At 40.6% G+C, this 25,081-nt stretch overlaps 1 protein-coding gene across 1 annotated transcript; it reads left to right on the top strand.

The window, feature by feature from the left end:
- Nucleotides 1-1,640: 1,640 nt before the first annotated feature.
- Nucleotides 1,641-25,081, top strand: TMEM47 (transmembrane protein 47). The gene is made up of 3 exons (XM_061352260.1): nucleotides 1,641-2,175; nucleotides 15,777-15,917; nucleotides 23,665-25,081. Exons 1-3 carry the CDS (start codon nucleotides 1,950-1,952, stop codon nucleotides 23,841-23,843), a joined length of 546 nt encoding a protein of 181 aa, XP_061208244.1. The 5' UTR covers nucleotides 1,641-1,949; the 3' UTR covers nucleotides 23,844-25,081.

Below are 25,081 nucleotides of genomic sequence, written 5' to 3'. Positions count from 1 at the left end.
CTCAAACAAACAAGGTAGCTAGCATATTAATGTCTGGTACATACTTACTGAAGTAATACCAGACATTAAAAAAAAGGTAAAATGAAACCCCACAAAACCCCAAACCCAAACATCTAATTCTAGAAGTAACAGCTCAGAGAAATGCATTTCTTATTTGGGATTAATGATAGACCAGTGTTGGGTGATTCACCTGTGGCTAAGAGCCCTCAGAAATGCATCTGGCTTCTGCTAGCATCACTGTATATGCACTCTGATACACTTACTATGGTACCAGGGTACTGAGCTGTGGTTGTGTTTTTAACACAGGAAACGCCTAAATACTTAAGAAAATGAGAAATTTTTGCAATAAATCTAAGTGTTCTCATAATAGCACTGGGAAAACAGGGGTAGACCTCACACACTAAATCCTATGAAGAGCTGTAAGAGCAAAGCTGTTTCTGCTTCGAGGAGCTTTCAGTGTATGTAGTATTCTTTTTTTCCGTTTCAGACGTAAAGGACTATGAGCAGAGTGAAAAGCAACTTAGAACAAAGTTGTGTAAATTTAGAATTTAATCCTGTGCCTTTTGCAATTAATGAGAACACTCCTACAGTAAGATGATGATCTTAGAAAGAAAGCTGACTCTTTGGGGAAGGGAAGGATGGAGAAACTAAGTAATATTAGTAGCAATAGAATAATTAGCACTTCTGGAAGGGATTATTTTTTTTTTTCTGTTTCCTCCCTAAATTATGGGTTTCCCAGCTTGATTTTTCTCATCCCATATTTTTCTCTCAAATGAAAGAAGCATTCGCTTTAAAATCTGTGGGCTGAATCTTCCTCTTCCTTTTTAAAAAGCCTTAATGGACATTATACTCTACCTTTGTGTTTGTGTTTCTATCTTATGAAGACCTACTTTAAAACAGCAAATCATACTACTACCCGTGTTTAATGACTAACCAAAACGTTTACCCTTGACATTCTCAGCACCATAATGCCAGTTAAGCAAAACAAACAGAAATTAAATGAAACTCAGGCAAAGTAGTTATTATTTTGGGATCTTTATTTCGGGATCAGAGCAGAAGCGCCACTGACAGGAGAAGGAAGCGGGAACTGCAAGCCTGTCCAGCGCACCAACAGTGAAACGGTGAATTATTTATTAAACCTCCCAGTAACAACTTGTGATTTAAAGGTCACTTCAGAAAAGGCATCAAGGTCAGGCACCGCTAATCCTGCATCCGAGGCGGCCTTCCGTTTCTATCGGTTTCTCTTTTCTCCCAGTAACGCCGCGTTACGACGGCAGCGGGTGGGAACCGGATTGTTCGGCCTCCGCTGCCCTCCCCGGTACGGCACGGCCCTGCGGGACACCCTCCGCTTCCACTCGTGACGCCCGGCCACCCGCGCGATCCCAGATCCACCGGGAAGACCGGGGTGCCCCGATCCCCACGGTGCGACCGGGGACTGCCGCTCGGGGGCGGCGGGGCGGGGCAGCAAGTTCCCCAAACTTTGCCCCTGCGGAGCGGACGCGGACTCCCTCCCAACACCGCTTCTATCCCCTACTCCGCTCCCGAACCCCGCTCCTCGACCCCGCTCCCGACCCCCGCGGCCGGCGCGGCACCTCCCACCCTTTCCCGGCGGAGCTCGGGCCGGGCCCCGCCACCGTCACCGCCCGATAGGGGCGGGCACGGGGAGGAGCGCGTCGGGCCGGGCCGGGCTGGACCGGGCGGCGCCAGAGGGGCTAGGGGGAGCTCTGCACCTGATACACCGAGGAGGCAGCGCGGCGAAGGAGGGAGGGAGGGAACGACGCTACCCGCTGCCTGCGAAAGCTTGTGCTCGCCGTTAGTCAGCGCTGGTTTCGCTGCTCTTCTCTCCTCCCGCCCCTTCGGCGCGGAGCTGGGCTTTCGCTCCTGTTTCCCTCGGGGCTGCCGGCAGCGCGTCCTCTTTCTCCTCCTCCTCCGTCTTCCCTACGGGCCCTATGGCTTCGTCCGGCAGCGGCATGGAGGAGGTGCGCGTCTCGGTGCTGACCCCGCTGAAGCTCGTTGGGCTAGTGTGCATCTTCCTGGCGCTGTGCCTGGACCTGGGAGCCGTGCTGAGCCCCGCCTGGGTGACGGCGGATCACCAATACTACCTGTCCCTCTGGGAGTCCTGCCGCAAGCCCGGCAACTTGGACAGCTGGCTCTGCGAGTCGACGCTGCACAGCGGTGAGATACGGCTGCCCCGGCTCTGCCCCGGCATCCCCGAGCTCCACTCCCCTCCGGCGGCATCACGACCGCGCATCCCATCTCCTGCCCCGTCCCTGCGTCCGCCCTTTCTTTCTCTACCTCCGTCTCCTCCTGGTCTACACCCCGAGCACTGAGGCCGATACCCCACCCCCCCATCCCCCTCCGTGCCCGGCGGCCCCTCCAGCATACCCCGAGCCATGTCCTTCACCCTTGTGCCCTCCGGGATTGGGTCCCAGCCCCTTAACGGGGCCAGCCTGGTCGCTCCCTTACACCCTCCACTGGACCAGAGCAGTGCCCGGAGCCCTACTCCTCCAGACTTCCCGCCTCGTCCGCTGCCGCCCCTGCTCCCCGCCCTGCTCCCTGCGCTGGCAGACGCCGGGGAAGGTCCCTGGCACCTTTGTCCTCCCGACCTCTGCAGCCTTCTCCATCCCGACCTGCTTCGTCCATTCCGATCTTACTCCCGGTCCCGGTGCTTCCCCCCCTCCCCGCTTCGGGCTGCGCGGCCCCTATTCCACACCTCCCTGCACGCAGGTTGGGGCGCGGGCGGTGGCAGTCCTTGTGAACGGCGGGAGCGGGGGAACCGGGGCTCCGTCCTCGGCTCGTCCCTCCGCCCGCGGGATGGCCAGGGTGCAGGGGAGGCGTGAGGCTGGATGCTGTAACCTGCAAGGGTGGCTGGTGCCGCGTCTGCCCTTTGACCGTTTCCAGGAAAGAACTCGAGTTTGCGCTAGTTACGATTGTCTTTCCGTGTTGTAGTTGTACCCATACAGTGAGAAGCTGTATGAGAAGGGAACTCAAGTATTTTATAATTCCCGATACCCCGAAATCACTAATCTTAGAAAGTTGGGGCTTCCTAAGGCAAACCCGATTGTTATTTTGTCCAGAGCGAGCACGCCTGGAGTCTGGCTCCCTACATCCCCCTGGGTGGTGCTTGTGTGTATGACTTTTCTAGCAGGTACTGATCTTTCCCTCGCCTTTCATACTCCTTTGCCTGTTTGGCGCACTACCCGTTTTGATTTCGTATTGCTCATTTGTTCTTAAGCTTTCTAGGTTTTTGGTCATCGATTATTCTGTCCTTTTTTTTTTTTTTTCCTTTTTAAATGTCATTTCACTGTTGCTCGGCGTACTTAAAAAACGGGTTGTGAATGATATAAACAAGCTGCCTGTTGAATATTTTTCAGTAAATTGTTTTGTAGTGCCATGATTGGTTTGGTTTACATGGGTTGTTTTATTTACTTTATGCCCGATAGTAACTTTACAGTCCCAATAGAAACAAAGGCAAATGAAGCCAGCCTCTTCCTCTCCACCCCCTTCCCCTTTTCATCCCCATCCGTGTCCTCCCTAAACGCACACTCGCGTTGCTAACTCATCCATTTGGATCACTGTGCTCTCCGGTGGGTACATCATACAGGGACAAGATGTTGGGGGGGGGGGCAAGAAAACTGTGTATTCTAGATGGTTTCCTTTTTCCTCGCTTCTCTGAAATCTTTGTGTAGGTTCTGGGAAATAACTGATCTCTGCTTGAGTAGGAATTGCACAGGTTCCTTTGCTGCTGTGCTCTTTTTTTTTTTTTTTTTTTTTTGCTCCTGTCGTTGTGTGGAGTAATGTTTGAGGGTTTGAATTTGTTTGGGTTTTTGTTCCAAATCACATAATACCAAAAGAAATTGTAAAGAAATGTCATTTTCAATCAGTTACCAGGGTATCTACACAAACTTCAGAGAGCTTTCTTTTCCTTCCCCAGTATAAATGGAAATTTATGTAGGAATGTCAGCTTCTACGTCTCCTTAGCAACGTAAATCCTTTGTCCCTTCTCCGTGTCTCCTGAAATAGTATCCCCTTGATTGCAGAAAGACTTTTCAGATGGCTTGAATGAGAACCTGCTTCAAATCCTGCCCCCCTTCCCAGTTTTGCACACACTTTATTGGGTTCCCCCATCAATCCATCTGCCTGCCACACATGCATATACACACACACACACACATACACAAGTAGGACATTAAGACAGTGGTACAGTTTATGCAACAGCATAAAAGGACACTAACCTCTTTTGTTGCTTTATTGGTCACCTGGCTTTTATGGGAAGGTGGAAGATGAATGGGTGAGGATGGATAGGAATGAAATGTAGTTTTGTTACATGTCATGCGTTGAAAATGTGTTCTGTCCTGGTGCTTCTTCTGTCCTGTGCAAAAATTCCTGCCTGTCCAGTTTTATTCAAGTTCCTTGTATGAGCTTTACTCATTTTCCTCAGATACTTTCCAGTCTGATCAGGCCAGGTTTCACAAGCTACTGGGGAAGAAGCGAATCATTGTTTTATTTGAGGTGACTGGAATAAACCTTTCACTATCCTTATGTTTGGCACACAGTGCTGCACTCTGAAGAGACCTGGAATATGAGAAACTGTACTGTTCTCGCTTTGCCTTCTGCTAGTGTGTTAAAATTTCCATTAAAGTCAGTAGGAGGGCTCCCAGTAAATTCACCAAGTTGGACTGTGCTCATCTTTTGATTAAGGTGCTTGCCTTAATATTTTAAGTGCACTTTCCTCCTACATTGAGAATCTAGCAAGCAGTATATTTTGGAGGTAGTGGAGAGCTCCCACAGGGAAAGCTCTTTAGCTTGATACTGGTGCAAAGAGCTTTGTAGCTAGATAGCTGTGAAAAGCAATAGTACACAGAAAAAAGGCATCTTCACCCTTGGTTTTAAAGAGATTTACTTCATCATCCCTTGAAGGAGAGCACCTCAAGTGGCACCATCAAGGGCAAGCTCACACTAGAAGCTGTTTAAAGCATGTTCAAGGTTTAATTAAAAACTTTTATTGTAATTAGATTTAGGACCCCTGACTGCTATCTAAAGGGCAATGTTGTGATGAAGAGAAGGAGCTGTACAGACCATGATTACATTGGCTGCTATAGCAGGAAATAATACCTTGTTTTTCCTTGAGTGTTGCTAGAGCTTGGAGTATGTGTGTGTGCATTCATTCATTCATTCATTCGTACACTGTTTTGAGAGCCTTTTCTATAGCTTGCAATCAAACCCACTACTGGTAAAGTTGTGCAAGTGCTTCATAGTAGTGATGGTTCAAGTCCGTAAAATAGTCATTTTTTTAGAAATCTGGATATTATAAAATATTTCATCTTAATTTGCTTTTGTTATTTTTGAGTCTTTAGGGTGTAGGTAAGTCATCTGTTCAATTCTTTCCTGTAATTTCAGAAAGGTATTCTTGCATATCCCTTGTCTCTCTTCCCTTGATGAAATTAAAAAATTCTCACTAATAGCAACATAAGAAGGAGCTGAAAAAACTGAAACTTACAGGGTTTGGAGTGTTCCTTTGGTGCCTTTGAAGAAAATTTTTTTTTTTTTTACCTTATTTGAAGTGGAGTATGTCTAATTTGTGATGGTTCACTTACAGATTTATTAAGAGTTAAGAATTACATATGAATATTTATTTCTATCACAACATCTGCCTAAAATTAAGTGCATCTTATGTACAACTGTCTGGTGCATCTGTACCTGTGCACACAGTTGTCATCTTCCTGCAGAATTAATTACAGTAAATTTGAATTTGTGCAATAGACTGCAGCCATTATAGTTCACATAATGTTATAGCCACATAATCAAAGATACACAAATATGATGTGAAAGACATAAATTATTCCATAGAAATTGATTTATAGGCAAATATTGTGTATTTTGTCTTCAGTACACATATTCGCTGTTCATAGAAAATAATGGCTCCTTTGCAGCATTTCAGTTTATTGTGAAAATAACTTACATAAGTTTGAATAGTTTTCTTTCCAATTAGCTGTATTCGTTCTGCTGGATGGGGATATGTGACTTTGCTACTTACAACCTGTATATCTGTTTATGGAACATTCAGGGTTTTTTTTAAGATTATTATACTCTCTAAGAACTGTCCATCAATGTTTGAAAAACAAAACATTCTTAAGGAAATACATGCAGCAGGGTGTCTGGACATGTTTAAACCTTAGTGGTGAGCAAACCACTGAGCTGAACTTAAAACATAGTGCAGTAGAACAACTTGTGTCTGGTTTTACATGTATAATTGTGTTAGAATTTGTTCTTAAAAAAAAAAAAAGGGGGCATCAGAGGCTGTTCATTCAGTAGTACTCGAAGGGGTTTACCTTAATTATACATTAGATGCAGATATGTGAATTGACATGGCTCAGTAGTCTTGGATGGGTGTCTGCTTGTTTTGAATTTAGGTTGTTCCAAGGGGAAATTGCTAGCTCAGAAGCAGCTTCCTCATTAGAAAATCTGGACCATTGCTCAGCGTTGATGTTGACACATATTTGTAAAAAGCTCAGCAAGCCTGATAGTTCGCTATAAAATAAGAACGTAATTTTACTAAGTCTGAAGAAAGTAGTTCATGCAATGTAAGGAGAAATTAATAAAACATTCCTTCTGGTTTTGAAAGCTGTAGTCTGTCATTTTGCATATTACTCTCTTTAGTAATCATCCCCAATGCTTCATCTGAAGGTGGATGTAAAATCACAAGCCATATGACTTCAAACTCGGTATCTAAGACCCTTAGCATGCCGATCTAACTTTGAAGTTGAGTGTGACTTGGAGACTGGCCTGGCTTTTCGTGGGGAACTGGACTAGAATGACCTCTGGAGGTTCTTCCCAACCTAAATTACTTTGTGATTCTGTGATGACTGATACTCTGTTTATGCCCAATGTCTACCTGATTCCTTCAGTGTGTTCAGAATGCCTTGAATTTGTTGACTACCCCTCACAGTAGCCCTAGATAGAATGTGTTTAGATGTGCTCCCTCTTTTACAAATGGAGCAGTTATTTTAGCCTCAGACTTCCCAAGCGCTGTGGAAGCTGCGGATCTGAAAGTCCTGTTTAGTAGTCTGGACTTTGCAGTGTGATGGAGGCTACCATTTCATCCACTGTTCTCCAATTAGCTAAGAGACATGGTTACAGCACATTTGAGTGTAATACATGAAGTTTGTATGTGTTTATTTGGTCAGGTCAAGAGCACCACACTTTATCAGTGATAATACTCCTGTAAAAAAAAATCAAACCTAACCCCATAAAAACAAACAACAGAAAAAAAGACTTCAAGCTTTAATGGGTTATTGTTACTGCTGTGTTCGTAGCAATTTTAAAATCAGTAACGTATCCTGTTGCTTTAAGTCTTGTTTATTATATAAAGAAGTTTTGCACCAGTAAGTTAAAAGATGTTCCTTCTGTTAGCAATAATATAGTGGTTTAAATATTTGATGAGATTTTATATTTAGAATCACGTAGAGAGTAACCTTGTCTCTGCTACTGATATGTGGCCAAAGATGACCACATAAGATTCAAGGTAGAAAGCAGGAGACAGGATAAAGTCTATACAGCTGTATTGCTTCAATTGCTTCATGTGGTTTTGCTTGTTCCAATTCTGTAATATAAAGGCCATAGTTTTGATGGGAAGTACTCCTGGTGCTATTTTAAATGCTAATTATTTTTTGCAAGGAACAATGGTATGAGGTATGAAAATTGCAAAAGATTGCCAATTTCCTTGAAGAGCATCAGTAACTGTAGGAAATAATTGCATTCCTGCTCCAACCTGAAGTATACTTCTTCCTTCAGATTACTAAAATGTAGTAATATATATAGAAGAGGTCAAAAAAGGTGAGCTTTTCTTGAAAAGCTGGTATGACGCATCTCCCACACGTCTTTCCTAATGACATAATTTTGAGATTTCCAGGTTTTTGTGAGGTTCTTGGAGTTGTAGATGTGTGCACTTTTTTTTAATTGAATGAATGAATATCCAGTAATTAAAATGGCATAGTAGTGAACTAATCTCAGAAGAATGCTGTGTATCCAATGGAAGAAATGCCTGAGTACATGCTGTACTATTCTGTGAATGAATTATAGATTACATGGTTCTCTGTAATACTGTGCTTGTCTTGAAGTCCTTTGTTGGCAAAATGATGTGCAAGGCATGCTGCTTTTAAATAATAAAGATTTATATAATGGTACCAATTAACTCTTTATTTGAGGATGAATTGCATTTAAAGGACTTTACTCCATGATTTTAGAAATAAAGGCAGGTCATGGCTCGAAGAATGGGTGTACAACACGCCCCCTTTTCCCTCCAAGTGTATATATTTTGTATAAATAAGGCATGTAAGCTTTAATCTTCAGGAGAGATGCGTGTCAGTGGGCAGATGAGTAAGCACCTGCTATGTTTCAATTTGCTCATACATCTGTAACACTCCCCCAGGCATTAGACTGTTGTCTTGCAAAATCCATCTCCTTTGCACAATAGCAGAGTTGCTTACCATATTTTTATTGCTTTTGTTCAGTCTGATCTTATGTATAGACGGGAGATAAAACTTGCTGCAGTGTCAAAGCACACAGGAAGTTGGAGTCCAGCAGTCTCAGGGCCACACATAGTCTGATGAACATGGCAGCTATAAAAGAGACATCAAGCAGGTGATGCCTAGTTTTTTTGCAGAGCTGCTGTAGAGACCACACTGAGAAACTGAGAGCATTTCTGCTTTGTGTGCTGTTAACTTCTCTGGGAACAAAGCTATGTCCTGCATGCTCAGTGGCATCTTTAGGTGGAAAGCAGGGGAGGTCCTCTTGCTATTGAAAGGTGAGCAGAGACTGCCTAGTTATTCCCCTGACTTAGCAAGCACCTCCTTCCCAGGCTGAGGAGGTTAGGTAGTAGAGCACTTGCTGCCCAGAGCATCCTGCCAGCAGGGTGTTACCTTCACTGGAACAGATCCAGCCTCTTCTCCTCTGGTGGAGGTTTTCTTCCTCCAGGAGAAGAGGAAAGCCATAGGAGGAACCCAAGCAAGAGGGACTCTATAGCTGACTGGTAAAGGCTTTTTCCCACAAAGGTGAGGGAGCCCTGAGTTTGGACTGATTTACAGTAGTGCTCAGCTTTTTTGTGTGTCAGTGCATAAACAGCCCCATGAAGTTAGAAGCGACCAGTTAGGTAAGGGGTGCTTCAAGACTCAGATTTTGATTCCCATGTACCTATTTTTTCACAGATCTCATAGATGTCATGCCTCTGTTTTTCCACCTTGAGTCTAGTAGGTGGAAAAGGAGAGCAGTTTCAGTCTATCCTAGCAGTTAAGAAATTATTCTGGGAAATGGGAGCAGAGGTTTGAATCTGGAGCTGGGAAGCAAAGACCTTGCAGTTTCTGAGCCAAGTCCTCTAGCCCCAGTATGTTGCTTCTGAGGAGGAGCTGTGTGCCTTTCCTCCTTCATTAGTCAGCTGTGGTCATTAGCATTCTGCATCTTGGGAACACAAGGGGTATACCTGGGTTTGCACCTGTTAGCTGTTTCTTGGACACGTCTCTGTGCTTGTTCTCCTTTTCTTTGACTGGCTCTAAATGACTGTCCATGCGTTGTAAGACTCACTAAATCATCCTGCAAAGTGTCTTGTACAGTAAATGGAAAGTGACTGACGCCTTATCTGGAGCCTCTGAATAATCCACAGCAGGGAATTAGGGATTTTGGTACCCAGCATAAAGTGCTCAAATTTCTGTCTGGGAGTTGTCAAAATTCTGGTGAATTTGAGCTATGAAACAGCCTTGCTCTTAAGCCCACTTGCTTTGTTCAAGACCTGGGTTATCAAGGGCTTTGTCCCATGTGCTGCTGTTCGCGGATGCAGGCTGATTTCTTAGGGACTAGCTCAGTACATAAATCTGGTGAAGAAGCAGAAAATAGTTTTGTCTCTTGCATTAACAGCTTCTTTTTAACCTATCTGTGACCTCATGTAGTTATTTTGTGTGTTCAAATTCATGGCTCTCAGAAGAATGCTTTGGGGTAGAGTGTTTGAGTTTTGTCTTAAGGAAATTATGCATTCAGCCACAGCTGGCTGGTTCCCACAGCTCTGGCAGCACTTTTTAAGTGTCTGAATGACTTGAGGATCCACTTTAGAAAAATCCTATTCTCCATCCAAAAATGTATGTCTGTGCAGCAGCTAGTGGTAATAAGCATACTATTCAAACTGACAACGTGCAGGCAATATTTAGTGTTATTTTTGTATAAGGGCTCACTGGCTAGAGCAACTTACTGGATGTTTGATATGGATTCTGCCAGAAAGCGCTTCTTGCTGCAGTGTGCAGAAGCACATGCTACGGACTCTCAAAGGCTCTTGTGATGCTGGCTGTACACGAGTGGAGGAGTATGCACTGACTAACTTAGGGTCACTGGGCTTCACAGCCTTAGCCTATATCTCCTGTGTCCAGAGCAGAATCCATCTGAGCAGCTCCTTAAAACTCATCATTTTGGCTCAAGTGAGGTTCCAAAGGTCTGACTTTTCCATGGAGTAGCTGTATATGAGAACGTAATGGCCACTGCAGTACTCACTTTACCTCAGTATATCCACTGAGTTCAGTGGAGCTTAGTTTTCCACAGAAGTCTGTGCATCTGATCATGCTGAAGAAAGGGGACAACTTACTGATTGTATGACAAATGCGCTTTCAGAAACTAGATTCTACTTTTGTGGTTTTATGTAATCGCTACACTTTCTAAACTTTTGTTGACTATTTGATGACTAAGTTGATGGGTGTTTATAAACTTAGTAATAGTTTTGAATATGAAGCAATTAGGAGTATCTCAAGCTATCTTATTTATCTTAGTTGATTGTTATGACATTCAGTGGGTTATATTTAATTTCTTATGCGTGGGTGCCTCAACTTTCTATGCTGTACTTGACATGTTCTTTCAAATTCATTATTCTTGAATTTAAATGCTATAATTTCTAAGAATATTTATTGGCTGAGGGCAGGTACATGATAAGTGAAAGCTTTGCAATGAATCAGAAAAACTTAACTAAGAGTGTGTTGTGGTTTGTTTCTTACCAAGGTTTTGTTTTGTGCTAGAAGCAGCTCAGTCATTGCCTTCGTCATGTGACAGCTGCTTGCATTTTCTTACTTCAGCCTCTACGAGGAGAGGACTTGGTGGAGAATCATTTTATGAAAGAAAGGAATACTTGATAGTTTCCCAAGAGATTAATTCAGTTCACTTGCATTATCTGAAAGAGCCCTATACAGAAATGTTTCACATACTCCCCACTATGTTTTAATGTCCATTATTTCTTTTACTGTAGAGTACCACATATATGAAATACGTAATTTTGGGGGAACTCACTGAAAGCATGAAATCTGTGACAGTGCTAGCCTTTTGCATTACTCTTTCTTGTGTTAAAAAATAAATAGTTATTAAACAGTTCAGAACTTTGGGATGTTTTCTCCTTCTGTTACGGCTTTTCCTGATTTTATCCTAGTACAGAAGTATTATTTTGCCTGAGAAACAGAGCAGATAGAGCTGGTCTTAATTAAAAATGAATATACAGCTTAAAGCCTTAGGTCATTTCATCTGGGGGGAAGAAGGGAAGAGGGTCACACATTTCAATGTGCAATTAACCCTGTGCTTCCGTATCATTAAGAAACAGGCAGACTTTCCAAAGAGTAATTAGACCAAGCTGTCCTTACAAAAAGGCACTGACTTATCTGTGAGAAATTGACTGAAAAGAAACAATATCATCATAGTTTGTCGGTCTCCTTTTTTAACCAGAGATGGTAATTCTAATAAATTTTACACCATATATGTTTTGAAAATGTGTTAAGTACTTAGGTTCATGTTTATACTCATTTCCAAATGTTGGAATTCACATCCCTAAACTAACAGGCAGTTTTTCACAATGACACTATCATCACTGTCAGAATAGCAGTATGTATTTCCCATGGTTATAGACATGGTGATGCTTCTTGTGTGGTACAAAAACATGTTTGGATTCTCAGACCTAGAAATAGTATACAATAAGTGAGGCTTTTCTTAAGAAATCTATCTCAAGTTGCTTAACAATTGTCAAAAATGCGTTCATTTGAGTTGTTTGGATGGGATAGGTGGCATCATCAGTGTAATTCTTAACATATTGCTGAAATGACAACACTGAAAAAAAGTTGCGCTTTCTGTTGACTCTACTCTATAAATCAACATAGCAACTTAATTTGCGCATGATTGAAATGACAGTGATTTTTAAAATCTAAAACTTTGTATTGTGGGAGTTCTTACACAGAAGTGTTAATTTTTAGCGTTTTTTTTAAGTGGATGTGTAATGTAAATAAACTGTAGTGATGTACAGTGAAAAGTACTGACATGCATCCCTAAAGTGTACCCAAATTGTGTTTTGAATCCAAGAAACTAATAATTCTTGTCTGTGAGGTCCTGTTTTGCTCATGCTTATGCATGTTTCTATCTCTGTGAGAACAAGCAGTCTCACCAAACTGCTGAGCCTCCTGAACTGAGTATAGTATCTTATTTGCAAGATTGGTGCATGCCTAGAAATGGTGCAAGCATATTTTGGATACTGTAAAGGTTTATGATGTTTATGTTCTGTGTACCAGTAACATAATGTAACAGAGCAATCTACTGTACCAGGTTTGATGCTGTGAGTTATAAATCATTCCTGGGTAGTCTGAGGAACATTACAGATTTTTATTGTAGAAAACTGCACTTCCTCTGTGTGGTTATATTGTTAGAATCATAGAATAGTTAGGGTTGGAAAGGGCCTTAAGATCATCAAGTTCCAACCCGCCTGCCATGGGCAGGGACACCTCACACTAAACCATGTCACCCAAGGCTCTGTCCAGCCTGGCCTTGAACACCACCAGGGATGGAGAATTCACAACTTCCCTGGGCAACCCATTCCAGTGCCTCACCACCCTCACAGTAAAGAATTTCTTATATCCAATCTAAACTTCCCCTGTTTAAGTTTTAACCCTTTACCTCTTGTCCTGTTACTATGGTCCCTAATGAATAGTCCCTCTCCAGCTTCCCTATACCCCCTCTTCAGATACTGGAAGGCTGCTAGGTAGGTATCTAACTTACAGTGTTTTTCTTTTCAGGGTTGTTGATACAGTTGTCTTTTGATGTTTCCTTTCTTTCATATAAAGTCTAGTGGCCTGGAGTTTTTCCTCAAAAAGTAATTGCTGTAAAAGTAGAAGGCTCATGCAGAAGATACTGCTTCCTTAGTCCAACATAAGCTTTATTTTGTCACCAGATCAAATGACTTTCAGAACTGGAAGTTAAGGTTTTTCTAAGATGACAAGGAGACTTATACATATAGTTTCCATGGTAGGCAATAAGGGAAAATTCAGTCCAGTATGCTTTGTGCACTAGCATCTTACCTTCGTGATATTCCTTAACCAGAATTCCTCTTGGCTGCAGCGCAAGGCAGAGGCTGGTAGTATTGTATGCTCCTGCAAATGGAGGCTGGAGCCAAAACAGAGAGGCAGTTCCAGACACTGCAGCTCAGAACACAGCATTCAGTACCTGATCCTCAGCTAGTAGTGAGGAACATTAGGAGCCTTGGTTTTGTCCTACTGTCAACATCACTGAGTAGGTTCTCTTACTCAAGAAATAAATTTTGTTTAAGTCGGTTCTTTTTTAGTTCGGAGTGTAGGTGTCTCCCAACAGTCATTTGTCCTTTTCCCTCCCACATCAGTACTATAGTGAAGTAGTTTGTTTATTTTTTAACTTTTCCAAAATCCATAGATGTGTGTCCTGAAAGCAAAACTATATTCTAACCTCATGCTTATATCATTTTTACCTTAGTTATTTTCATTTTTTGGTGGTCTTGCCAGTGTGGTTTTGGAAGGTGGTAGGATGCTCAGCTTTTTTCCTTTTAGCTGCTATTCCAGTGTTGCACACCTTCTGTTTGTATTAGACTTTGGCGTCTGATCAATGTGAAGATAACATTTAATATTTCGTTATTTATAATGGCTTCCGCTTCCAAAAATCTTAGTTTCTGAGTTTTCCTGCCTAGCATTTTAATTCATCAATTTGGTACGGCTTTTAACTTTTGAGGCAATATGGATTTATGAGTCTAGTCTTTGTATCTGTGTAATTTGCTAGTTCAAGGATGCCTTTTGTACTGTTCCATAGCAGTCCATTCTGTTCATTTATTTCTGCATTTTATATCTGTAATGCACTCAGATATTGCAAGAATACTTTCTAAGTCATCAGTGCACTAACCACTTGTTGTTTCTGAAGGATCATGTCAGCATTAAAAACCACTTTTCATAACCCTCCTGTCCATAACTAAAATCACATTTTTATCTCAATAATAGTTAAAGCAGTTAGGGGACACAGCAGACTGATGTTAGAGGTTACATTGCTGATGGTAGAAGAACAAGAGATTGTTCCCAGCCTTGGATTTTGGGAGTAAAATAGCTTGGATGGTTGAGTACTTTTATAACTATTAGTAAACAATGTCTGGATGTCTAAAAAGAATGAAAATAAATGTGTACCTGCACAAAGCCACCTTTAAAATAACTTTTTTTTTTTTTTTTGAGCAATGCTTTTATAGCTTTTCTGTTCACTTTCTTCTTTAATCTCCTTCATCCTTTTTCATATAATATATGAAGGCTCTTTGGTGATAATAACTGCCAGCCTTCCATTCCCAAGCCTGACAGCTGCACTGTTGGTATCTTCAGCAGATTAGACCCTGCTTGAAACTGGATGTACTGTTTTTAAAACACTGACTTTTGCTCTGTTCCGAAAGAGGATGTGGATTTTTATCATTCTTTTAATAACCTCAATATCTCTAAATTTATTTTGGAAGTAATTAATCTCTTCTTGGAACTGTGTCATGCGTTGGACATTTGATTCTGAATATTGTGTGAGTGCTAGTATGTTCAAAGTAATGAGAGATGCATTGTATCCATAGGTCCTTTTCCCAAAAGCAGACTTTAGATCATCTTCCTTGTACTAATAAATGGGAGTGATCTGATTGTTTTTCTTGATGACTGTTATTGGAGGGAGAAAAGATCTTAGCCTTCAGCAGAGAGAGGCAGCACAAAGCCCATGCCTTTCTAAAATCCTACAGAAGTTCTTGAATTAGATCATCAGCTTGCAAATGGATTTTTCATTTATGTGATGTAAGACTGCAAGGATGTTGTTTATAACTGCATTCATTATGTATCAAAATAATTAGAAAATACACTGGGCCAAGTCCGGTAGCTGATTTTGGTGAAAGAAAAGAAAAACTGACACTTAAGGGTAACTGATGTTTTAAAATGGACTTCAGATTTAACTCACTACATCTAATGTTTGTTAACCCCTCCCCCCATCCCCTTTTTTTTTGTATGGAGGGTTTTTTTATTCCTTTAACATCTTCTTCCTACACCTTAGTCTTGTTAGTCATATTATGTGGCTTCCCAAGTGCCAAGTGTGCATGATGAGCCTTCCTATGTCATCCTAATAAGCTCAAGTAGAGGTTTGACTTTCACTGTCTTATGTGAGAAGGTTACTGCAGACTGGGGGCTAGCTAATTGTGATCCGGCCTGAATTTCTCATTCTAAATTGGACAAAAGCCTTAGAAAAAGTGTGGGAGGTTGCAGCATTCTGCTCCTGAGTTGCATCTATTGTATAAAGGTGTTTCACTAATTAGGAGAAAAGAAATCTGAAGCACAGTTGTTTGTTTACTTGAGCCTTGATGCAGCCTTTTGTGTTCCTCATATTCTGCTGTTTCTGTCTGACCTATGGACTTGTTTTACTGAAACTGCATTATTATTGTTTTCCTCTCTCTGTTTTTTTCCCCCTAGACTGGCAGATAGCTACTCTTGCTTTGTTGCTGGGTGGTGCTTCCATTATTCTCATAGCTTTCCTGGTTGGGTTGATCTCTATCTGCGTGGGATCTCGGAGGCGGTTCTACAGACCAGTTGCAGTCATGCTCTTTGCTGCAGGTAAGCAGATTACCGGCAACGTGATGAGAGCAGCTTCACTTTGATGAAGGAAGACATGGCCTTGTTCTGCATACAAATTCAGAGGCATTTGGTTTATTTTTGTTAACTCCAGTGAGGTTTTTCAGGATACCAGTTCTGCACAGCATTAATCATTTTTGCAGTTGCACTATTATTAGTTCATAAGAAATTATTTATTTGTGTTATATTTATTACTTTGTGAAGCATGTGCAGCAGGGGGTGTAAAGGATAAATCTCAAAGTACCATTTTTAATCTGTGACTTTGCGTTTCTTGGTGGCCCCATTTTTATTCTTCACACAAAACCATTTCTATTATTTTAATGTTCTTCCTTTTATAATTTTAAAATGGGAAAATTAATTCCCAGATGTGAGCTCTTGAAGCCCTATGTGTGAAAATAAATAGGATTATGTTGCAAGGTGTTTATATATGCCCCTGTGCAACAAGGAATTAATTTCAATGTGTCAGCTTGCTTACTTAGTTATTAATTTAACAAGCTGTCATAGTGTAGTCCCTGATTCATTTTAAAAAACATGAAAATGGAACAGTTTATATAAACTATCACAAATTCTTAAGGGAGACCTATAAATCTGAACTGTCTGTAAGACTGTTTCAGTGAGGTGTAATTACAATATCAAATCATCTCCTTTTATACATGCTGGTGTTTTGGGGCTTGGTCAGCATGGATGTTTCTTTCTCCCGAGATTCTCCAAGCATAATTTGCCTTCATCCTGTCACTCATATCTGCATTGGAGCCAGGAGCTTAAGCCCATTCTGTTAGCCCATAATGAAGAAGATGACAGAACCTAGTCTTTGGGATGTATTATAAAAAGCCACTTGCAAAAATACGGAAAGATAAGAGAGCAGATTTTGAAGGGTATTCAGGAATGAAACGAAGCTTCGAGGAAGGCTCCTGCTGCCCCCTGCTGATAACATTACCTTGATTGAGCCACAGTGCTTCAACATGCGCTTTTATTTGCTCTAGAGATATTGATAAGTTATATTTCATTTGCTTTTAGTAAAAGAATGCAACCTAGGATCAGATTTCCTGAGTGGAAATAGTATCTTTTTGTTTTATGTGTCACTTTTCTTGCTTGGTGGAAGGAATAAAGGAACTAGTGCCATTATTTTAAAATTTAGTATTAATTCTGAGATTACAAAGCATGTTGGCCAGTTAACTTTGAAGGGAGTGGGACTGTTGAATTTCTCTAGTGGTTTTTTGTTTGGCTTTTGAATTAATTTCTCATAACACTGTATAATAATTTAGCAATTATTCAGCTATACACTGCCTCTCTTGCCATGTTGCTCATTTAGTATATGGTTAAGTTTGTACTAAAAAAAAGAAAAAAAAAAGATAAAACTTTCCCTAAATAAAAAATTCCCCAGATCCCACTGTTTATGTTAAAGATTAATCTCTTCTCCTCTACACAAAATTAGTTCTAGTCTTTACTACAAAAGGTTGGGGGTAGAGGGGATTAATGCTTACTTGCATCATAAAGGAAAATTCATTGCTGCTTTAGCTTATGAGTGGTGTTCACCTCTTTCCTTTGCCTGTGTGCATGTGTTGTGTGCATACATATTTTAAATAGCTATGACCTGAAGCATATAAGAAGAGAAATGATGAGGCCAAGACAGACCGTTCCATTCTACTTTGTTATCTGGCAGATGTGAGGAGAATCCTTTTGGGATTTGACGCTGAAATTGTTGCTGTCATTTCCTACAGATTTTATCTTTGATGTCAGCTATATTTAGATGTGAATATGGACTGATATATCTTCAAAGAATCATGAAGATAGTCCCCTACTGAAGAGAGGAGGGTTAAGATTGCAGCACAGTAGACTTTGTGCCTTATGCAACTCTCCATGGATTCAAACCTTCATCTGGATTTCACAGAAGATCTTTGAGGATATACCCTGTCCTGACCTGTGGGTCTGCTTACAAGACCAAGTGTTCTGTATGAATCTGGTTAGGAGTCTGCCAGCTGCCTCTGGAAGAAGGACATGGGATGAATTGCCCAGAGACATTTAATGGTCTTTCTGGATGTCAGGTAGAAAACATCACTGTGTGGGAGAAGGGACAAAATGTAAAAGTATTTTCTAGGCACTTCAGAATGCAAACAGTTGGCTCCAGGCATTTTTTCTTCTAGCTTTGATTCTTTTAACTTTTTTCTTTTTTCGTCTCAGCTTCAGGTTTCAGTTAGCGACTCTGTAGGTGAGGAAAAAGATTGACTGGAGTAAAAGAGATGAGAAAGCAAAGGGACAAAAAAGAAATTCAACCTAGGTACTGAGAATAAGCTAGCAAGAGATCAACAGACATGAATGTGTTTAAAATACACACTGTCAGCTCTGTGTAATGGAGAGAGGAACAGGAATAACTCAGCTAATGAAAAAATACGGAGCATACCGAGGCAGTTGCGGGACACTCTTGAGTGGAGCCACCTGATACAGCTCTTCCCAGCTTTTTTGATCTGGTAGAGGTCACTAGCTTATGTACTTGCTGAAGTATCTTGGTGGTTATGAACCAAACTGGCCCTGAAAGCTGCATCTGCGAAGTACAAGTTCATAAACTTGCCAGTGACGAGCCTCATGATACAGTTATCAAATAACAGAGTGCCAACCAAGTCTTAATTTACAGGGAAAGTTTAGTTGTTGAAAGTCCATAAAAGCAAACAAAAAGTCCATAAAAGCAAACAAAAAAAGGTATTGAAAAGATTTTTTTGTTGTTTGCCTTTTGGGTCTATATTTTAAGAGTTTTAACAATGTTTATAAGAATAACCTGTTGAAGTTAGTAAGCTTTTGAGACATTTCACAGGATGTTTTTGCATGTAAGCTAGGGAAGCAGTGGCTAAGTGAAAGTATTGTAGGTGAGAGAGTTAAAAAATGACAACAATTAATATTTGGAGAATGTTTAGAGGATGTATCTTTTTCTTCTGACAGAGAGTTAGAGCAGTCTGGCTGGATTGCTTCCAGAGTTCTGTTTTGATAGTGATGTGGAAGATAGAATAAAAGTCTACTTGTCAAATTTTACAATGTAAGTAGAAAAAAAAAGCAGATAGGGGACAGAATTTGATTCTGAAAAATTGATGGAATGGTCTGAAAAAAGTCAGACTGTAGTACAAGTTGTTACAGGGTGGCAAAAAGTGTCATAGCATCAAAGAAATATTGACAAGAAGGAGAATTTGTAGGTCATGAGGGCCAGCCCTCTTGTTGAGACAGGACAGTCACTAACACTGGGTCAATCAGCTGCAGCTTTGTCAGGACCAGTCTGGAAGAGCTCCAAGGATGAAGATTCCACAATTTCTCCAAGCATGTTGTCGTACTGCCATGTTACCCACCTTATGATGTGTTTCTTAATGTCCATCCTGAATGTCTGAAACTCAGATTTGTGTCCGTTGCCATTATCTTGGGTTGCCATTATTTCAGGTGCCATTGTCTTTGGTCACTACAAAGAGTGTTGTTTGATTGAGTTTTTTCCTATCATTGTTGCAGCTACATTTTCAGATAACTGTAGGCTGGTTTGAAATTACTCCTTAGCTGCCACTTCATGAGTCTAAATAAACCTAGCTCTCTCATCATCTTCACAAGAATAGTGTGCTGCAGGATTCTGATTATCTTGGCAACCCTCTGGACCATTGTCCTTTGGTTGGTGAAGCCATGTTCACTTGTGATGGCCACTTTGTTCTGCATCTGCTTGGAGGTAGACTCCAAGATGATGTACACCATAATGACTCCAGGGATTGAGTTGAGGCTAACCATCTTATAATTCTATGAATTTTTCACTTCTAGCCTTTGCAAAGATGGTCTCAACATTAACCTTTTCCCAGTCATCTGCATATTTCCTGATCACTGTGATTTTTCACAGATGATAGAGGGCTCATGATGACGTTAGCCAACTCTTTCATCATGCTTGGGTTGATCCCATCTGTTCCCATCGATACGGATGCTACTCCTATGTAGTTATTTCACTGCTGATCTGCTGACACCTTCCCAAACCTTGTCACTTTCACTTAGAGGTCTTGGAGAAGGCGTCGCAATGCATTATCTGTTGCTAGACTGGCTTTCCTGTCTATCATTGTATGAATATGTTTGCTGAACTTCATTTTGTAACTAATGCACCTGTGGAAATTCTTCCTTATTACCCTTTTTGCCATTTCCTAGCTTAATGTGAGCTCCAGATGGGCTTCAGCCTTCCTGAGTTTGTATCTAAGTATCAAAACAGTATTTTTATACTCCTGTCATCGTCTATCCTTGTTTTCTGCTTGTGTGTATGTACACATTCATTGAGAAGCTTTTTGTTGCCTCCTGCTGAAATGCCTGGTCATCTGTGTAGTGGAGTGGCCTGTGCTTGAGCTAGCAGTATTTTAAAAGTCAACACAGACCCCCTTTCTCTTCATGCTGTTTCCCAATTAATTGCACAGGTTGTATTAAATACAAACAACTTCTTAGAGAGCAGTTGCATGTGTGTTTATCTTTGAAACTGCAACACTCATTGGTTATTAATGAAGTGCTTTACCCATGTGAATGAACAGGAGGGATTGTATAGGGAGCAGAAATACTTGGCAGAACTTATTAGGAGCACCACCATTTTCACAAATATAGACCAGTTAGAAAGGGCACAGCATAAGTTTCTTTTTGGCAGCAAAACTGTTTTAGTCAAACATTTGAAGAAAAAAACCCAAGATGACTGAAATTAAATTTTGCTAGTTTTAAAGCATTTGTTATGATTTCTGGGTGTTTAATATGGTAAGTATATATAATTACATGCATTTAGTGCAAATGGAATGAAACTAGTATTTCTGTTCCTGTGCGATTGTCTTGTAATCATCATAGTGCTAGTCATGAAAATTGGTATAAGCTTGAAGGAAATAGTCTGGTTTGAGATGACTGGTGTTTTTCGAATAGCATTTTGAAGTGGATTTTTTTTAAGATTTCAGCCTTTTTTCTATGTGAAAAGACTAGTGCTTCTGAAGAAACGTATTTGGCACACTTCCCATAAGCAGGTCAACATAACGTAGAGTGTCTTTAAGTTCATCAGAAACAGATCAGTAGTTACGAGCATTGTTTGTAACGTCTTTTGGGGCCATACTGGTCATTTTTCATAACTTCACTAACTTGTTTCTAGCCTACGCAGTTTTCTTCCCACTCATTCTAAAGGGAGAAACTGTGACAGGAGGCAAAAATAGTGCAGAGCGATAAAAGTGTTATGCAGCATGGTTGTCTCCACTGGCCAGTTGCTGCCAGCACTTCGAGTTTTACAATAGTGTAGCTGGGCAGTAGCACAAAAGCAAGAACCCTCACTATAAAAATGTCTAAAATACCTGTCGTGGGTGTTGCTGCTTTGGCAACTTTTCTATTACAAAATAATCACTTTTTTGTTTTTTGTTGCCACAAGTCCAATCTGTAGATTAAAATTAAGCATACTTCATATTTTAGATTGAGGGAAGGTGGAGAGCTTCCTTGGTTCTCCCTTGACACAGACACACACACAGAGAGCAGTTTCTGTATTTACTCAGCAGAGATGCTACATGTTAAGGAAGCCACTGAAAAACCTGTTGGTTTCTATTCATCTTAGGATATCCTTTTTGACTTTGAATGGTCCTAAAGATGTGTCTGAAAGCTGAACATATGTTCGGGTGGTTTGAAGTATAATGATCTCTTTATGCAAAAATGGAATACATAATCTTTTCATGTGAGTGGGTGCTTCCTCTAGTTATAACCTGTCAAAATCTTTCCAGTGTTGCACAGTGTATTGTAAGCTGGGATAAAAAAAAATATATTGAAATGGAATAACACAGAATCACACTTCAATAACTTCAGGATTAAAAAAATCCTGTGGATGTTTGTATCCACATCAAAAATTCCATTACCATTATTCAGATTGTCAGTCTCAGGTAAGAGACCCAAGACTAGGCTGTAGGCTAAGGGCAGGGGGGAGTTCCCAATGAATGTTTTATAGTGTTATGGCAAAAGGTGTAATGAACGTTGGAAATCATCTCCCTATACCAGTCCTGTCCAGAGGATAGGTAAGCATTAGTCTTCAGGGCTAATGAAAGGTGCCAGTCTGACAACACTAAAGTGTACGTGTGGGAACTAAATGGCAATGACAGATTTTGAGTGTGTGTAATATTCAAGCAGGAGGAGAATAAAATTAACGTTACTTCGTTTTCCTGTATTTTCTCAGTGTGATTTCAGAAGGACTTCTGTAGTCCAGAGTAGTCTTCCTCTCTGTTACCCGCTGGCCTTTTGTGTTGGCACTGGCTTTGAAACAATTCTCTAAACAGTGTTTGTTCTTCTTACAATGCCTAATTAAGTGTACAGAATGACCTTGCCAATGTTTTTTAAAAAAAGGTAGCTATTATGGCGTTACACTGTATACCATTGAACTTTCATCAGAGTGTATCTCTCTCAGGCTTGCAAATGCTTATGCACGTGCTTAACTGCGTGGATGTGCCCAGCCTGCTTGTAATCGGTGGGCCGGAATAGTTTGGAAGACGAAGTCACGGGCTGGAGTCTTGAAAAATTGCTAGTGTTACATGTTGGAGGGAAGCATTGTCATAAGGCCATATTGTGTATTTGAGGGGTGAAAAGGATGTTTTGTATGTTCCTGTGATGTTTAGTCTTGTGGGAAGCAGAATTAGGGGCCTGGGGAATTGCTATATCATGTGACTTGTTCTTGTCTCCAAGTATAATTTTCCCCTGCTTACCATAGAAACTGTTGTCCCAATTTTCTGTTGAGTGTGCCTGATTTTGAAAGGGAATGTGTGCTGATGAAACTGAAACCTTGTGAAAATTTGGGGGATTCATCTGTGTATTTTCCTTTGCAGATAACTGCATGGGGGTGGGTTTGAGTGTTGGTTGGGGGTTTTTTGTTTGTTTGTGAGTTGTTTCTTGGGTTTTTTTTGGTAGCAGAGCATTTAACAGGTTTCCTGAATTCCAGTGCAGATGTGTGGATCAGGCTGCGTGAGATCTGGCACTCTCAGAGACAGTGCTGTAGAAATAATTATTTTTAAGCTTTTTACTGCTTTGCATTTGATCTGTTTTATTAGCTTTTTTCTTTTTTTTTTTCCTCACAAAGCACTTCTAAGAAGAAGCACTTCCAAGTTCGCTATACAAGGAAATGTTTTGCCAGTAGGAAGTCTCCTGACTAATCAAACTTTTTAGATTCCTTGGTGTTCTAACAATAGCATTAATTCTGATTACAGTACACAGTAATGCATATGAAATATGTAATTCAGTAAGTCTACTGAGCATAAATATGTATAATATGTATTGCCTGCTACAATCAATTATTTCTAGGCTAAGTAAATTATTTCATTCTGAGCTATATTTCTCAATAGTCGTTTATTCTTGATTCTCATTTTGACTTACTTATAGCTATAGAACAAATGATCTTAGTTCTGTTATGGAAGGAATAATGACTGCAAGCTAAAACACTAAGAAGAGACAGAAAAGAATTGGGGAAAGATTGATTTCACTGTTTATTTTGTGGATACCTGACAGGTCATCGTTAACACCATACCAATAACGTGTTCATCAAAGAGGGAATGTTGAAACTGCTGTGTTCTTTGTGAATGAAATGAAGGTGATATTTTTTTCCCAAACAGAGCAGTGCTTACGAGCTTAACATGCACCAAGAGCATTTAAAATACGAGTTTCAGTTATGTGATGTTTTCCTTATTTTATGGAAACGAAAGAAGGCTTCTTCTGACATTTATTTTTTTTTCTCTTTCAGTTGTTCTTCAGGTGTGCAGCTTAGTCCTTTACCCAATCAAGTTCATCGAAACAGTCAGCTTGAAAATATACCATGAGTTCAACTGGGGCTATGGCCTGGCTTGGGGTGCAACTATATTTTCATTTGGGGGTGCCATTCTTTATTGCCTGAACCCTAAAAACTATGAAGACTATTACTAGAATCATTTAATGAAAAAAAAATAACAAAAGGATTACCCCATATTTTCTAACTCACAGTTTTTTTAAAACACTTGTGGAGCACCAAACAGTCTGCTCTGTTGATAAAATAGCCTTTGCCTTTTGGGTGTGAACATTGTAACCAGCTTTTACAACCATTTAAAAGAACTGCAGATCCTAGGATTGCCGATCTTACATAGGCAGATGCTGCAAGCTGCTGATACATAAGCTTCATTTTTCTGACAACAAGCAAAAGGATCTACGTGACAGCGATCATTGTGGAAAAACTAGTTGGAACGAGAATGCAATGCCAGCATCTGCTATTGCCTTCAGGAGAGCAGCTGATACAAGCTCCATTTAGAAGGTTCCCTGTATCATAGAGGAGTCAGATGTCTGATAAGCAGGCAATGGCATCTTGTACAATAGGCTGTGTTGGCCCCTTGTTACATGCTCAACAAAGCTCTTAAGGAATTAGTTGCAAGTGACTGTGTTGAGGGCGGTGAATGTAACTGGTTAATGACGTGTCTAATATCTGCATTCAGCAGTCTTCTGGGAGCAGAATAAAAAAAAGAACCCCAAAACAAACAGGCCACCAACCTCACAGGATTTCATGAATTGGTAATTGAGATCACTATGCCAGCTGTAGCAGATTGTTGAAGGGAGTCCAAACCTGGAGACGTGCTCCTGACTGTGTAGTCAGAAGTTGTCTCAGCTCTGAGTATTTTGCTGGAAAGGTGGAGAAAGGGGGGGAGTAGAAAAAGACCTCATCTGTCCCTGAGGCATCTAAAATGTATGAGTGAGTTGTAGTTGTCCTAAGTACCTGTTTAACTTCCAAATGCTGTCATGAAAAGAATGCGTATGGAACGAGTTCAATTATATTTTTGAAAGATATTCATTAGTATAAATATATATAATACAAATATAAATGCAGAGGGAAAGAGATGATTAAAGTTGTAGTATGAGCTGTGATGCAATGGTTAAAATACTAACTTTGTGCACATTCTTGAAAGTCTTGGATTGGTACCCTCAATTTTGGTTGGTGTTACAAAATAAACATACAATGGTTTGTCTTCTGTATATGCCCTTGTAGAGACTCTGTGTTATGGGAAATGCTAACACAAAGTTCACATCATGTTAAGGTAGAATTGGACAAAGGAACTACTTGCTATTCCATGTGTCATCTAGTACTTACTAAAAATTCTTTTCTAAAACTGTTCCAAGGAAAAGAACTGCCATTTTTT

Source organism: Neopsephotus bourkii, unplaced genomic scaffold (assembly GCF_033783945.1).
Source record: "Neopsephotus bourkii isolate Nb327-2 ecotype Australia unplaced genomic scaffold, CSIRO-AGI_Nbou_v1 NB_653, whole genome shotgun sequence".
Taxonomy (NCBI): domain Eukaryota; kingdom Metazoa; phylum Chordata; class Aves; order Psittaciformes; family Psittacidae; genus Neopsephotus; species Neopsephotus bourkii.
The sequence above is the reverse complement of the archived record's forward strand: the minus strand, read 5'-3'. Positions and strand labels throughout refer to the sequence as shown.